Source organism: Myotis yumanensis, unplaced genomic scaffold (genome assembly GCF_028538775.1).
Source record: "Myotis yumanensis isolate MYYU_CA2020_CCGP unplaced genomic scaffold, mMyoYum1.0.hap1 SCAF_10, whole genome shotgun sequence".
Classification (NCBI taxonomy): Eukaryota; Metazoa; Chordata; class Mammalia; order Chiroptera; family Vespertilionidae; genus Myotis; species Myotis yumanensis.
Window position 1 is genome coordinate 8,523,529 of NW_027223761.1, and position 16,641 is coordinate 8,540,169.

General features: G+C 37.8%; 1 protein-coding gene and 1 pseudogene across 5 annotated transcripts in view; both read left to right on the forward strand.

Annotated features, from left to right (window-relative positions):
• The window catches only part of HIPK3 (homeodomain interacting protein kinase 3), a 67,229-nt gene that overhangs the window by 14,663 nt on the left and 35,925 nt on the right, over nt 1–16,641 (forward strand). For all 5 annotated transcript variants that reach the window (XM_070427756.1, XM_070427758.1, XM_070427754.1 and 2 more), the window contains one exon: nt 6,437–7,532. In XM_070427756.1, the coding sequence (XP_070283857.1) occupies nt 6,439–7,532 (1,094 nt within the window). In that variant the 5' untranslated portion in view covers nt 6,437–6,438. Of the gene's footprint in view, nt 1–6,436; nt 7,533–16,641 lie in introns of those variants that run through there.
• On the forward strand, nt 809–2,158 carry LOC139017857 (S-phase kinase-associated protein 1 pseudogene; annotated as a pseudogene).

A 16,641-nucleotide genomic window follows, 5' to 3' on the forward strand; every position in this document is an offset into this window, starting at 1 on the left:
TGCATACTTAAAAAAAAAACACCTTTTAAAAATGTAAAAACCGTTCTTAGCTTGTGGGTCATACAAAAATAGTCTGGGTCCGATTTGGCCAACCATAAATTGTGGGTGCTGTTCTAGCCAGTATGTCATGTTTTTCATTAGTCTCTGTCCTTACATGTGCTGTTGGTTTGTACTGCGAGGAATATCCTCTCCTACATAGCAGGCTTCTTCCCACCACCTTCCAAATTTAACTTTTAGGTTAACTTTTTACTGAACCCTTTTTGTGCTCCTTTAGGGCACATGTTAATCATCCCCTTTTCTTTGCTACCTGCATCCTTATGTTATTGCCCTCAGTGTTGTTATATATGTACATATCTTTGCCTCTTGCTGGGAGCTCATTGATGAAAAAAAAATGTTTATTTGGTTGGGGGGGGAGGGCGGGAGAGAGCAGGCTAGAAGGGGTCAATGGGGGAAAAGAGCAGACATCTGTAATACTTTCAACAATAAATATTTTTTAAAAAATGTTTATTGCCGAAACCGGTTTGGCTCAGTGGATAGAGCGTCAGTCTGTGGACCGAAAGGTCCCAGGTTCGATTCCGGTCAGGGGCGTGTGCCTTGGTTGCGGGCATATCCCCAGTAGGAGATGTGCAGGAGGCGGCTGATCGATGTTTCTTTCTCATCCATGTTTCTGGCTCTCTATCTCTCTCCATTCCTCTCTGTAGAAAATCAATAAAATATATTTAAAAAAAAAAAAATGTTTATTGCTAAATTCTTCCTGTTCCTAAATGTCTTTACTTGATTTGAATTAAAAAAAATTGAAAATTGAAATATAAATGGAATGAAATAGAGTATGGCTAATTGAATATGCTAATAAAATATCTAAAATGGTTGGTTATATATTTTTTGAAATTAAAAAGATACAATTAAAGAGGTTCCGTTATTTGATAGATCCCTCCTCCCCTCCTTCATTTAAAAATCATGGTAAGTGGCTTTTCTCTCTTGAGTCTGCTGATGCTGCCTCACTATCGCTGCTCTCGTCAGCCTCTGCCTGCTCTCTCCTTGAGACTAGCACCATGCCTTCAATGAAGTTGCAGCGTTCTGATGGAGAGAAATTTGAAGGTGATGTTGAAATTGCCAAACAATCTGTGACTATCAAGACCATGTTAGAAGAGTTGGGAATGCGTGATGAAGGTGATGATGACCTAGTTCCTCTACCAAATGTTAATGCAAAATACTAAAAAAGGTCATTCAGTGGTGCACCCACCACAAGGATGACCCTCCTCCTCCTGAGGATGATGAGAACAAAGAAAAGCGAACAGATGATATCCCTGTTTGGGACCACGAATTCCTCAAAGTTGACCAAGGAGCACTTGTTGAACTTACTCTGGCTACAAACTATTTAGACATCAAAGGTTTGCTTGATGTTACATGCAAAACTGTTGCCAATATGCTCAAGGGGAAAACTCCTAAAGAGATTTACAAGACCTTGCATATCAAAAGGGACTTTACTGAAGAAGAGGAAGCCCAGGTACAGCAAAGAGAACCAGTGGTGTGAAGAGAAGGAAAAGTTGTGCCTGGCACTGGAACACTGTAAGGATTGTTCCAAATACTAGTGCAATGCTCTGTTTCAATTGTTAATATAAGACAAACAGTAGACAAGTGCAAATCAATTGTATTAGCAGAATATTGTCCTCATTGCATGTGTAGTTTGGGTTTAGATTCCAAACATATGGCTTAGTTTCTTCCAATATGATCGAAAGTCTCTTTTTTCGTTGCTCTGGATAAAACTGAATTGTGGGTTCTCTATAAACAATGGCATTTTGGGCTTTCCCTCTTTTTGCAAAGCGATTTCTGCCTAGTTTATTGTCCAGGTAAAAGGTCTAGTGACCTTTTAAAGGTTGGCATTGTAAATAAAGCAACTTGCAAAAGTTTTCTGAAATAGAAAAAATAAAATAAAAATAATGTAAATTTTGGCTATGAAAGTATAGAGTAATAGAATTAATTTTCATGCAACTGCCATCCTGGGTGCAAAATAACAGTACATATAATTGAAGTCTTTTTCCTTTCTTTCTGGCATTTTTATCATTTCCACACATGTTTTTATACCTTACCACATGCTTACTATATCTAAAAGCACAGCATAGATTTGTCGCTGTTAATTTTATAATAAATGGTACATGCTCTTCTGCAACTTGTTTTCCCCCCTACATAGTTGTTTTGAGATTTATCCATGTTGATATGTGTAACTTCAGCTAATTCGTTTTGCTGCACATGATTAATTCTAACATGCATAGCTTTTCCTACATTTTAACTGCTTTGAAATTGTGATACATTTTAAAATAAATGTTTTGCCCTTACAATTGGTATTTTTTCTTTTTTGTGGTATATAAATCCTGTATAATAAAAGGCTAATATGCAAATTGACCAAATGGTGGAACAACCAGTCACTATGACACACACTGACCACCAAGAGGCAGATGCTCAACACAGGAGCTGCCTCCTGGTGGTCAATGTGCGCCACAGTGGCGGGAGAGGGTCTAAGCTGTCAGTCAGACATCCCCCAAGGGTACCTGGACTGTGAGAGGGCGCAGGCCAGGCTGAGGAACCCCCTGAGTGCACGAATTTCGTGCACCAGGCCCCTAGTAAATATGTGATGTTTGTGGTATAAAACACACTTGTATTGTATGTGTTGTGTGAAAAAACTGCACCTTGACAATTCCTTTTGTGATAATTAGGTTATTTCAAAATTTTGTAATTATATACAGTGTAGCAGTGAACATTATTTTGCCTGTTTTGTTGTACTTATTATGAGACTGTCTGTAGGCAGGATATATACCTGGGAGAAGAATTACTAGATTATGACCATTTCCAGTTTTGCTCTCTAAAGTGTTTGTACGTCTTACCCTAGTATATAAGTCTCTATGCCTCACTCTCCAACATTGGGTATTACCTTATTTTTTGTCATTCCGATGTGTATGAAATGGAATCCTACCATAGTTTTAATTACTATTTTCCTTATTACTAGTTGAGGTTGAGAATTTTCTTTTAAGAAGTCTTTTGGCCTTTATTTCCCTTTTTTGTAAATTGCTTGTTGATATCTTTTACCTATTTTCTTACTGAGTTTTGCCAAGCAGTGTGATTTCTTTAGATCTTTTGTCAGTTATATGTGTTGCCAATATCTTCACTATATCTGTGGCTTATCTTTATTTCTGGTATCATTTGATAACTAAACAAAAGTTCACATTTTAATAAAGTCAAATTTTTCAATCTTTTACTCTTAGTTTGTGCTATTTGCATCTTGTTAAAAGAAAAGCTTTCTTGTGGGATTTTTGCTCGGAAGCCTGTGCTATGGGAGATCCATTCCCCACAAAGCAAAATAGATTGTGCTGGTGGGCTGAAGCTGACAGTGCTGGGAACTCCAGGGGGGCCGGAGGGAGAGTTTTCTAATTAGCGAGGACAAATTGAAAGCAAAAGCAGTAGCTTACCAACTCTACTTTATAAATATATTTTTTAAAATATGTTTTATTGATTTTTTTTACAGAGAGGAAGGGAGAGGGACAGAAAGAAACATCGATGAGAGAGAAACATCCATCAGCTGCCTCCTGCACACCCCCTACTGGGGATGTGTCCGCAATCAAAGTACATGCCCTTGACTGGAATCAAACCTGGGACCCTTGAGTCCGCAGGCCGACGCTCTATCCACTGAGCCAAACCGGTTAGGGCTATAAATATTTTTTTTGTAATAAAGAAAACGAGATTCCTCAAGTTAGCAGGCATCTTTTTTTAAAGAAAATCTTTTTTATTGGTTTCAGAGAGGAAGGGAGAGGGGGAGAGAGAGAGAGAGAGAGAGAGAGAGAGAGAAAAACATCAGTGATGAGAGAGAATCATTGATAGGCTGCCTCCTGCACGCCCCACACTGGGGATTGAGCCTGCAACCCAGGCATGTGCCCTTGGCAGGAATTAAACCTGGGACCCTTCCGACCTCAGGCCGACATTCTACCACTGAGCCAAACTGGTTAGGGCGGCCCTGTTATTTTCAAAAAGGTATTCTGCAGGGTTGAAAGTCATTGCAGTGATGTTTAAAAGTCCTTTCTTGGAATGATCAAATTAATTATTCATTTGCTGTGTACATAAAAATGCTTTGGTGAAAATCACCTTCCCTAACATGGGTTACTTCTCTCACAAAAGTGTAGTACTTGATTACTACCTCCCCACAAAAAGTACTTCACTTCTTCAAAGCTCATCATACCTGAGATGTGTCAGGAAAAAGATTTGAGAGCCACTGTAATTAGATTAAGAATTTTGGATTCTTTTGCTGCTAAGCATCTTTTGTGTTACATAAGAGAAGTGTTAATTTGGAATCTATTTTACTAGAAGGACAAGAACTAGAATTTATCAAAGAATATTGGGCATTTGTGTGGTAGGAGGTAATCAAAAGAAGAGGTTAATAATATTCTTAGGACAGAGTGTAAAATTCTTTGTTGATATGGGCAGGTCAGGTTTTGGGGGTTTGATTTAGATGAGGAAGCTAACGAGAGGGCTCTGAGAGTGGCTGGATCCAGGTAAAGACAGAATAGGATGGGGATCTGGTAATAGATCAAGAAGCATGTATGTGTGCACGCTCATGCGCAGTGGTGTTTTCTGTTTTTTAGCATGCTCACTTCTTTTTTTCCAGTATTTTTCAATCTTTTTGTCTCTGGTGCTGATCATAACATGCTGAGGTCACTTGTAGTCTATGATTTATAATTGTGTAATTTGACTAAAAATGCATCCTCCCATTAGTGAACTTAGTACCACCCTAACTGTGGAGAACGTTACTGTTTTTACATAATGTGACCCTCTAGCTCTGTTAGCTTTGAAGCTATCAGATTAGAGAAGCATTGGTACATTGTACCTGATACAGCAATCATATCTGTATTTTTCATTTCCTGTTCCATTCTGTCTCCCTTTAAAGAGTGGTAATAAGTTCACTTTTGAAAGTGAACTGCACCTGTGTCTACTTGTTTTTAATATATCCTGGAAGCATAGTTGATAGATGTGTACAGAAAAGAAATCTGAATGGAAGGTTTTTATATAAACAGAATCTCAAAGGTTTACTTTGATATAATGTAGCTATTTGCTTATTTCCAATTGAGTGAAAATATTCCCTAAAATAACTTTCACCAAGGAGACTTTTTTTGTTGGTTGTATTGCTAGTTTTTGTTGTGGTTTTGTTTTTGTGAAGTGTTGGCTACAAATTTAATGCTTTGGTCTTTTGTCCCTGTTTATTATGAGGTAACATTTTTGAGATTTTCTTTAGGCAAAAAATATGTTTTTCTGTCTTCAAAGGCTTTTGCTTTTTTGTTGTTATTTTCACTTACTACTTCTTGTAGGTCTTTATAAATCTTCAGTACTGATCACATTTTCATACGTGTGTCTTTAAAACAATGTCTTTTAGTTGATTTAAAAAATATGTTTTTATTGATTTGAGAGAGAGAGAGAGAAAAGGAGAAGGTGAGAAAAACGTTGAAGTGAGAGAGAGAGAGACATCAATTGGCTGCCTCCTGCTGGGGATGGAGCCTGCAACCTGGCATGTGCCCTGACTGGGAATTGAACCCATAACCTTTTGGTATATGAGATGATGCTCTTAAAGCCACCCTGGCCAGGGCTTAGAAATTCCTATCTGTGAGTTTCATCATCTGTGCTTCTGAATCTATTTTTATGGGTGCAGGTACAGGAATGACTTATGCAACATTCAAAGTAGCTGAAGCATTAACTAAAGTAGAGGTATTGAAATGCTTATCATCTGCCGGAAGCCGGTCCATCCTTGCTGCTTGACACAGTCGCTGCAGGAAAGAAACATCTGCACAGCATATGTTTCAAGGGACCTGGCATATATGGCATACTGTTCTTAATATGTTTGCTCCCTTTCTTGGCACTATGTGTTTTAACCAAGGTCACCTCTCCGAGAAAGGTTGTTTCCCCAGGTAGGGATTTTACCCTGAGGTTAGGGAGGGAATAAAACCCCTTAACTAAGTGCCAGGCGGGTAGTTAATCACTTTAACTACGAACAATTACGCTTAAGCTACATAATCTTTACTCCCTGGAATGGAGATAAGAAACGCCCAACCTTTGGAATAGAAATTGATAGGATTAAAATCAACTGGTATAAATACAGATGTAATAAGACAATAAAACACAGAACTTGGCTGGAGATCCTGGCTAGAGATCCTGGCTAGGCTGCTGATCAACTGAATGCTGTCTCTGTGTCATTCCTTCTTCGCCGACTCCGTCCACACCTTTGGGGACCCCTGGACCTGCTGGGGTTGGACCCCAACAGTCATCTTCAAGAGAAAAAAATCTTGACGGAATTTAATTATTTTTATAAATTATGGATTTGACCCTTAAAAGTTTTCTTTATGAGGGTTAAAATTAAACTTTCTGTAATTAATAAGTCCTTTTTCTCTTTCTTTTGCAGGTATGGCCTCACAAGTCTTGGTCTACCCACCATATGTTTATCAAACTCAGTCAAGTGCCTTTTGTAGTGTGAAGAAACTCAAAGTAGAGCCAAGCAGTTGTGTATTCCAGGAAAGAAACTACCCACGGACCTACGTGAATGGTAGAAACATTGGAAATTCTCATCCTCTCACAAAGGGTAGTGCTTTTCAGACAAAGATAGCATTTAACAGACCTCGAGGACACAACTTTTCATTGCAGACAAGTGCTGTGGTTTTAAAAAACACTGCGGGTGCTACAAAGGTAATAGCAGCTCAGGCGCAGCAAGCTCAAGTGGAGGCACCTCCGATTGGGGCGTGGAGACCTAGGTTACATTTCCTAGGAGGCCCTCAGCGATGTGGATTGAAGCGCAAGAGTGAGGAGTTGGATAATCACAGCGCAATGCAGATTGTCGATGAATTGTCCATACTTCCTGCAATGTTGCAAACGAACATGGGAAATCCAGTGACAGTTGTGACAACTACCACAGGAACAAAACAGAACTGCACCACTGGAGAAGGTGACTATCAGTTAGTACAGCATGAAGTCTTATGCTCCATGAAAAACACGTATGAAGTCCTTGATTTTCTTGGTCGAGGCACTTTTGGCCAGGTCGTCAAATGCTGGAAAAGAGGGACAAATGAAATCGTAGCCATCAAGATTTTGAAGAATCATCCTTCTTATGCACGTCAAGGGCAGATAGAAGTGAGCATATTAGCAAGACTCAGTACTGAAAATGCTGATGAGTATAACTTTGTACGAGCTTATGAATGTTTTCAGCACCGTAACCATACTTGTTTAGTCTTTGAGATGCTGGAACAAAACTTGTATGACTTTCTGAAACAAAATAAATTCAGTCCCCTGCCACTAAAAGTAATTCGACCCATTCTTCAACAAGTGGCCACTGCACTGAAAAAATTGAAAAGTCTTGGTTTAATTCATGCTGATCTCAAACCAGAGAATATTATGTTGGTGGATCCTGTTCGGCAGCCTTACAGGGTTAAAGTAATAGACTTTGGGTCAGCCAGTCACGTGTCGAAGACTGTTTGTTCAACATACCTACAATCTCGGTACTACAGGTAAGTGACAATTACTCTTTGGTTCTTAAATAAATGTTGAAGTTACGCTAAATGAAATAATTTTGTGAGTATATGTGATGAAAAAAGACTGCTTCGGATAAATAAAGCAGCATAAGATCAGTTTAGGTTTGAGTGTCCATCGGTAGATGAATGGGTAAAGAAGATGTCTCACACACACATACAAGTGTGCACACAGTGGAATATTACGCAGCATAAAAAATGAAATCTTGCCATTTTCAATTTAATGAAATATAAGATTAGCTTTTAGTTAATTTTTTTCTGGACATGTTATTTTAAAATCTTATTTACTGGCATGAGAATAATAATGGTGTTTCCCCTTGCTCCCCTTTATACTCCATAGATTTTGTCTTAAGAGCTTTCAGTAGTCAGCATCTATAATAATAAAAGTATAATATGCTAATTATACTGGACAGCTGAATGGCCTTCCGGACATCCTTCCGGACAAAGCCGTGGCTGCGAGGGCCGAGGCAACCGCCATGGCTGTGAGGGCCAAGCCCAGCCGTGGGCAAACTACGGTCCGAGGGCCGGATCCGGCCCGTTTGAAATGAATAAAACTAAAAAAAACAAAAAAGACCGTACCCTTTTATGTAATGATGTTTACTTTGAATTTATATTAGTTCACACAAACACTCCATCCATGCTTTTGTTCCGGCCCTCCGGTCCAGTTTAAGAACCCATTGTGGCCCTTGAGTCAAAAAGTTTGCCCACCCTTGGCCAAGCCCCTTGGATGAATTTCGTGCATTGGGCCTCTAGTATTATATAAAACCCCAGGCTCCATCTGCTTGGGCTCTATATTTAGTTCGTTTGTTAGTGAATGACTTCATTTTCTTTAAGTCCTGCATTATTCTGCATATCAGATTTAGTCCATGTGAAACATAGATTCCTTTTCTTTATTTGAAATCTTTTGGATCAGAGTAGGAAAAAAAAGCTTTATTTAATTTTTATACTTGACATTATCTTTTTATAAAATGTTTCAAGAGAGTAAAGGAAATCCTTTACAAAGCAATCTAAAATGCTATATATCTTATGATACTTGTTTCTGCTAGCATTAGGCCTTTGCACAAATGTTAGGCTCTGTTGGCAATGAAAAAAAAAAAGCTATGAATAATTGCTAAGTATAATTAGTAGTTTCTAATTTGTTTATATATATTTTTTCAAGTAAATAATTTACCTGAATTTTGGAAGCTATACAATTGCGATGCTAACTTATTGATTCTGTGTTTAGAGTTAGAAAAGAGTGAAGTTTTTATTTGTAATAAACAAAAACTAGTGCTAGCATTTTGTTTGATGTTTCCTGATGTTGATTGATTAAAAACAATGGGAAAAAAACACACAAAAAGTTTGAAATGGGCTTTCTGTCAATTGAATACAAGAATTTGAAGAGTTAGTAAACATTAAGGTAGATTGGTGAAAATGTAGTATAGCCCTTAGATACTATTTTAATATGTAGTATAATTTTGCGTGAAAAGCACATAACTATTATTTTTTAAATATTTTTTGTAGTTTATATTTGAAAACATTGCCAAATCTGGCTTAATTTATGAGTGAGGTTATTTATAAATCTGGTTTGGCAATAAATGGAAGTGTCTTATTCTTGATTTTTTTTTTTTTTACTCTTGTTAAAAATTGTTAAAAATACATTGTATTTGAAAAATGAAAGGAGGAAGTGGAAACTTACCAAATTAAATATTTTTTGAGCTAATCACAGTAGGAACACATATACCCCAGGTTCCAAGGTAAATTATTTGTGTTTAAACACAGGTTCATGTGTTCTTTTATTTCTTTGAACTGTGCAACACAGAAATGTAGTAGGGATATCTTAAAATAGACAGGGGACAGTGGCCAGAAATTGTTGACTACTATAGATGGTGAGGCTGTCTAGCTCTTGTGGTGATAGAAGCCAGAAGTACATGCTAAGGGCATTGATTTGCTCAAGGTCAGCATGTTCTAAATTCAGCTGCTTGAGTGTGGTTTTTGTCAAGAACACATAGGGCTGTTGAATGCATAAAAGGTTTTAGCAGCAGAAGGTGCTGTATTTATGAGGTGTGGTGGCAACATTCAGGTCATGAATATCTTTTTTCTTTTTTTTTTTTAAATATAGATTTTAGCTTGTGGTTCTGAGTCATTTCAGAATATAGAGACAAGAAAGTGCGCTATAAAGTAAGCTGTGTAGCAGTTATATTCTTTGCTACTGTACTAATACTGTGTAATTTATCATCAATTGTTGAAGTAAAAAAATGTGTTCTATTTTGCATGTAATAGCTGACAGAAAGGCATGTAAAGGTAACAATTTAGGCTTATCAGTTTTTGTTTAGGGCATTCTCACCCCCTCATGCCTTTTTAGATCCTTAAGTTTCAAAGACAGTGTTTTTGTAATAAAATAAAGGTACATAGAATGACCCCCCCCCCCCCCCCCCCCGCCAAAGTAATAACTAATATTTTATACAGGGTTACTTTATAAATAGAAATAACTATGTACATAACCTGCATCATTTTTCCAAGTGATTTTACGTTTATTTCCTGCTCTGTTTCTCATGTCTCAATCCTGGGAGTTGAGTAAGACAATTGGTGGAATTCCTACTTAATAAGTAGAAAACTGAGGCTTATACAAGCAGACAGGTCCAAACTCACGCTCACAATTTTTGTTGAGCCCTTTTTGTTTGCTGGCCCTGTGCTAGGTGCTAAGGGTACAGTGGTGATTAAAACATGATTTTATCACTTAATGGAAAACAATAGTTTGTCTCAAAATGCTAGGGAATTGGTGTGTGCACAGTACTATGGCCACCCAGAGGAGGGCGTTTAGCCCAATCTGAGGGTTCAGAGAAGGCTTTTGGGGAGAGATCACTCCTAAATGAGCCTCCAGAGGGGAAATAGGATTGACTAGTCTTTTTTTTTTTTTTTTATCCTTATCGGAGGATATGTTTTTATTGATTTTTAGAGAGAGAAGGGGAGAGAGAGAGAAGAAAGAGAAAGAAACACCAATTTGTTCTTCCACTTATTTATGCATCTACTGGTTGATTCTTGTACGTGCCCTGATTGGAGATGGAACCTGAAACCTTGGTGTATGGGGACCATGCTCTAACCAACCGAGCTACCTGTCCAGGGCTCCTTTTTCCTTTATTTATTTATTTAAAAATATTTTTATTGATTTCAGAGAGGAAGGAAGAGGGAACCATTGATTGGCTGCCTCTTGCATGCCCTCTACTGGGGATTGAGCCTGCAACCTGGGCATGTGTCTCACTGGGGAATCGAACCATGACCTCCTGGTCCATAGGTTGATGCTCAACCATTGAGGCACACCAGCTTTTTCCCTTATAATGCCTTTTCTGATACTGGGAAACTTGACTCTCATTATTCACGAATGTTACTTATTTGCTCAATTCTAGAATACATTTAAAGTAGTTTTGAAATTGCTAACCTATACCACTGCTAATTTGCCAACTAGAGTACAACATTTATTTATAGTTCTTTTAGCCTCTTAGTCTTAGACTTGGAGTATGTGGTCAAACTGTTGTGTTGATCAGAGTTATTTAGGTTAGTTCTTCCCCAATCCTCTTCTTACCCACCTTCCGTATGATTATGTTACTTATTTAAAATATAATTAAGTTCATTTATTTGTACTTCATTCTGAGTCCCCCATGTGTTTGTTTGTTTATTTATTTGATTATGTGAAACATTAACATGGATCTAAAAATAAGAACTATACCAAAAGGTTATCTCAGAAGTGTGACATCCCCTTGCCCCCATCCATTCCACAGCATTCCTACCCAACCCATTTTGGTAACCCTTTTCATTAGCTTGTGTGTGTGTGTGTGTGTGTGTGTGTGTGTGTGTGTGTATTACCTGTTCATGTCCTTTGCCCATTTTTCTACTAAGAGTTTGGTTCTTTGTCCCTCAAAATTTTTAAACATATTTTTAAAATAAATTTTTATTGATTTCAGAGAGAAAGGGAGAAGGAGAAAGAGAAACATCAACGATGAGAGAGAATCATTGATCAGCTGCTTCCTGGGGATCGAGCCCACAATGGGGCATGTGTTTTGAATGGAAATTGAACCCTGACCTCCTGGTTCATAGGTTGATGCTTAACCACTGAGCTAGACCAGCTGAACACATTCATTACTTTTTGTGTGTGTGTGTGTGTGTAATATATTTTTATTGATTTCAGAGAGGAAGGAAGAGGGAGAGAGAGATAGAAACATCAATGATGAGAGAGAATCACTGATTGGCTGCCTCCTGCACACCCCCTACTGGGGATCGAGCCTGCAACCTGGCATGTGCCCTTGGCTGGAATCGAACCTGGGACCCTTCAGTCCACAGGTGGATGCTCCATCCACTGAGCCAAACCCAACTAGGGCCACATGCATTACTTTTAATAACATTGTAACTTGTTTATTTGTCCATCCTCACCTTGAACTCTTTCAGTAATCACAGGAAACTTCCCTTCTAAAACTGGGTCCTGCTTATACCCATGAGTACCTAAGGTATTTAAGGTGGGGGTATTTGATATAATAGGTAATGGATATTTTTGTGATGTTACTTTTTGTGATCTTAAGTTTAAAGAAATAAACACTTTTTTTTTGTAAACACATATATTATGGAGCTGTATTTTACCCAATAAATGTTCTATTACAAAAATGAATGAATGAATGAGTGTGTTGCCCTGGCTGGGTGGCTCAGTTGGTTGAGCATTGTCCTGTGCACAAAAAGGTGGCGGGTTTAATTTCTGGTCAGGGCACATACCTAGGTTGTGTGTTTGACCCCCAGTGGGACATGTATGGGAGGCAACCAATCAGTGTTTCTCTCCCCCTTTCTCTAAAATTAATAAAAACATATCCATGGGTGAGGCTTAAAGAAAAGTGAGTTTGTTAATTCTGTAGATTGTAGATGTGAAATATGTAATATATGTAATGCCATATAAACTGGGCTGATTTGCAATTTTATAATAGGTTTGAGGAACTATATTCTAGAATTGCTTATAACTTAAATAGTTATTCATAGGTTAAAAGAATCACTTTTGTGATTTTTTTTTTTTTTTACATTGAGTAAAAGCCTGGACTTTTAGATGTTATCAGTGTTTTTCCTTGAACAACATGGCTATGTCTTTAAGGTGCATATGGTCTCATGAATGTACTTTAATCGGATGTAATCATCTCATGGATTAGATGTCAGTCCTTACCTCACACACTTCAAATGTAAGTGCCTGTTTGTTTCTGAGTCTTTAGCATTTTCCTGTGAATGGAATTCAGCACCTTGGATGTTATTCACAGAGTGCCTGCTGCCATGGAAGAGTGCCAGTTCAGTGGCCAGTGAATAATTTAGGCATCAGCTGGTATGATGAGATTGTATTACTTAGGAGAGAGAATCTAATATGTGTTAAACTTTGACACTAAAATAACAAGTGTTTCTTTTGAGAGAAAACACTGAATTAAAAAAATTTTTGAATATACTCCAAAACCAGTGTACTAGATGAAAAATGGTTTTATTTAATGTTTTTAAAATTGTAATAGAGAATGTTCACTGTAAGAAAAATTTAATGATAGAGAAGGCTAGGAAGTAAAGCAGGAATAATTTCATCTTTATATTGTGGTTGTGTTTTATAATTTTTTAATAATGTATTTTATATTTTATTTAAACAGTCCTCTCTGATGTACATTTCCTTGGTTTTCTGATAATGCCACAGGGAACCTTCTTGTATGCCCTTGGGCATTTAGGTACATTTTCACATTTCCAGGACAATTGTTAGGTCAAAGGATACATACATTTTGCTGATGGCAGCTGCTAAGTTTTCTTCCAAAAATGTACTATTCCAGTTTATAATTTCACTAGTAGTGTGTGAAAAGGTCCTTTTCTTCACACTGTTGTCTTTAAATAGGCAAAAAATAAAATAAAGTTTTAATTTTTTCATCACTCTGCACTACATTTAAAATTTTTAAATTGAATTTATTGGGGTGACTTGCTAATAAATTATATAGGTTGTAAATATACAGTTCTATAATACATCATCTGTATTATTGTATTATGTGTTCACCACCCAAAGTCAAGTCTCCTTCCATCACTATTTATTCCTCTTTACCCTTTTCTACCTCCCCCCAACCCCTTGTCTTCTCTGTCATAGGTTATATTGGTAGGTGCTTTTCTTATGTGGAAAATGAGAATGTAAAAATGAACAGAGTTCATATAATAGTAACACTTATACTGCTTAGTACTAGTCACTCTGCTAGAAATATTTCATAATTACCCTTTACCCATGATAAGTAATGACATTATCTTTATTTTACAAATTGGGAATTTGAGATATGGTAAGCAGCTTGCCCAGAGATACACAGCTAATAGATTGCAGAGTATGGTTTGAGCTCAGTTGTGCTTCCCCACTTTCCCATGCTCCTCCTTCAGTGATTTCCCCTCATCTTTCTGAAGCTCTTCTCCTGAATGACACTGATGTCATGTTTGTTAATCACCAGATTTGATGGATTATTTTTTAAAGTCCCCATCTGGCTGGACCTTTCTCATTCAGCTTGTGTTAGTGCTTCATTTTATTGAAACTTTCTTTGCTAAGATGTTTTTCTCAGTTGTCTTAGTGTTTTACCTTTCACATTTAGATCTGCCATCCATCTGAAATTGATTTTTGCATGAGGTATGAGGTAGGGATTAAGGCACATTTTTTTTCTCATATGGATATCCCTTAACTGAGCACCATATATTTATTATTTCACTCTACGGTTGTGACAACTTCATCAAACGAGGTGACCTTATATGTGTGGGTCCATATTTGGACACTGTTATTCATTGTTTTGTCTATTTCTTTAATTGAATTTATTGGGATGACATTGGTTAATAAAATTATATAGGTTTCAGGTATATAATTTTTCAGTACATCTCTGTATATTTCATTGTTTGTTTACCACCCCAAGTCAAGTCTCCTTCCATCACCATTTATCCCCCCTTCATTTTGTCTCTTCTTAACACCAGTATCACAGTGTCATTAGCATAATTGACAGTATAGGTCCTTCTACTTGTTCTTCAAAGTACTGCTTCCGGTCCTTCGCACTTCTAGAAAAAAAGCTGACAACCTTTTTTTTTTTTTTTTTTTTTTTTGTTAAGCTTCATCTAAGGATATTTTTCCATTGATTTTTAGGGAGAGTGGAAGAGAGAGGGAAAGACAGAGAGAAACATCGATGTGAGAGAAACACATGGATTGGTTGCCTCCTGCACGAGCCCTGATCAGGGCCTGGGCTGGGTAGGAGCATAAAACAAAGGTACCTGCCCTTGACCGGAATTGAACCCGGGACCTTTTGGTCCAAAGGCCAATGCTCCACCCACTGAGCCAAACCAGCTAGGGTCCAACAACTTATTTTTTAAGTAGGTTGTCCTCTAGGTATACTTTGGGCATTATTTTCTTTCAACATTTTATTTTATTTAATTAATTTATTTATTTAGTTTTTTTAAAAGTATATTTTATTGATTTTTTACAGAGAGGAAGGAAGAGGGACAGAGAGTTAGAAACATTGATGAGAGAGAAACATCGATCAGCTGCCTCCTGCACACCCCCCACTGGGGATGTGCCCGCAACCAAGGTACATGCCCTTGACCGGAATCAAACCTGGGACCCTTGAGTCCGCAGGCCGACGCTCTATCCACTGAGCCAAACCGGTTACGGCTTATTTATTTATTTATTTTTATTTTTTAAATATATTTTATTGATTTTTTTACAGAGAGGAAGGGAGAGAGATAGAGAGTTAGAAACATCCATGAGAGAGAAACATCGATCAGCTGCCTCCTGCACATCTCCTACTGGGGATGTGCCCGCAACCCAGGCACATGCCCCTGACCGGAATCGAACCTGGGACCTTTCAGTCTGCAGGCCGATGCTCTATCCACTGAGCCAAACCGGTTTCGGCTTCTTTCAACATTTTAAAGATGTTATTCTACTGCATTCTAGCTTCCATTATATGTATAGAAAATTGACTTCTTGCCCTAGCCAGCTTGGCTCAGTGGATAGAGCATCAGCCTGCGGACTGAAGGGTCCCAGATTCCGGCCAAGGGCACATACCTGGGTTGCACGCTTGATCCCCAGTAGGGGTCGTGCAGGAGGCAGCCGATCAATGATTCTCTCTCATCATTGATGTTTCTCTCTCTCTTCCCTTCCTCTCTGAAATCAATAAAGAAATATATTTTTTTTAAAAAAGAAAATTGACTTCTTTGATGTTAACATGTCCTTTTTCTCTTCTCTGTATTTAAGTTTTTTCTTTGTGTTCAGTTTAATCAGTGGACTTTGTGTCTAAGGGTGTGTGTGTGTGTGTGTGTGTGTGTGTGTGTGTCTGTGTGTGTCTGTCTGTTAAATGCGCTTGGCCTATTTTTAAATACCACCCTCCTCAATATTTTATTGTGAAACTTTTCAAAGTTACAACTAACTTTAAAGGATTGCACAGTGAACATGCACTTACTACCTGGATTCTACTATTAACATTTTGCTACTTTGGCTTTATCATAGATATCTCTCCATTTATCATTTCATCTTTATTTGATGAGGTAATTCAGAGTAAATTTGTGGATATCAGTACACTATGTTATGAAACACTTAAGCAAGTCTTTCACAAAGTAGTTCAGTGTTTATTTATTGTTCTTTTTTTGGAATTAAGTTTTATATACAGTGAAATGCAAGTTCAGTGAGTTTTGGCAAATGCCATACACCTCTTATCCCAAAGTTCTATCGAGATATAACATTATCACCTGGCCAGTGTGGCTCGGTTGGTTGAGTGTCATACCATGCAATAGGAAGTCGCTGGTTGGATTCCTGGTCAGGGCATATGCCCAAGTTGCAGGTTCTATCCCCAGTAGGGGGTGTGCAGGAGGCAGCTGATGGATGTTTTTCTCACCAGTATTTCTATCTCTTCCTCTCTTTGAAGTCAATACAAACATATATTTTTTAAAAAGATGCAGCATTACCATCACCCTAGAGAGTTCCCTCATGTCCCTTCCCATTCAGTGCTAGTCTGTCCCTCTCGCCCCTTCCAAATGTAATTACTGATCTGAGTTTTTAACCATATTTTTTTTCCTATTCCAGAATTTCATGTAAATGTAATGATAC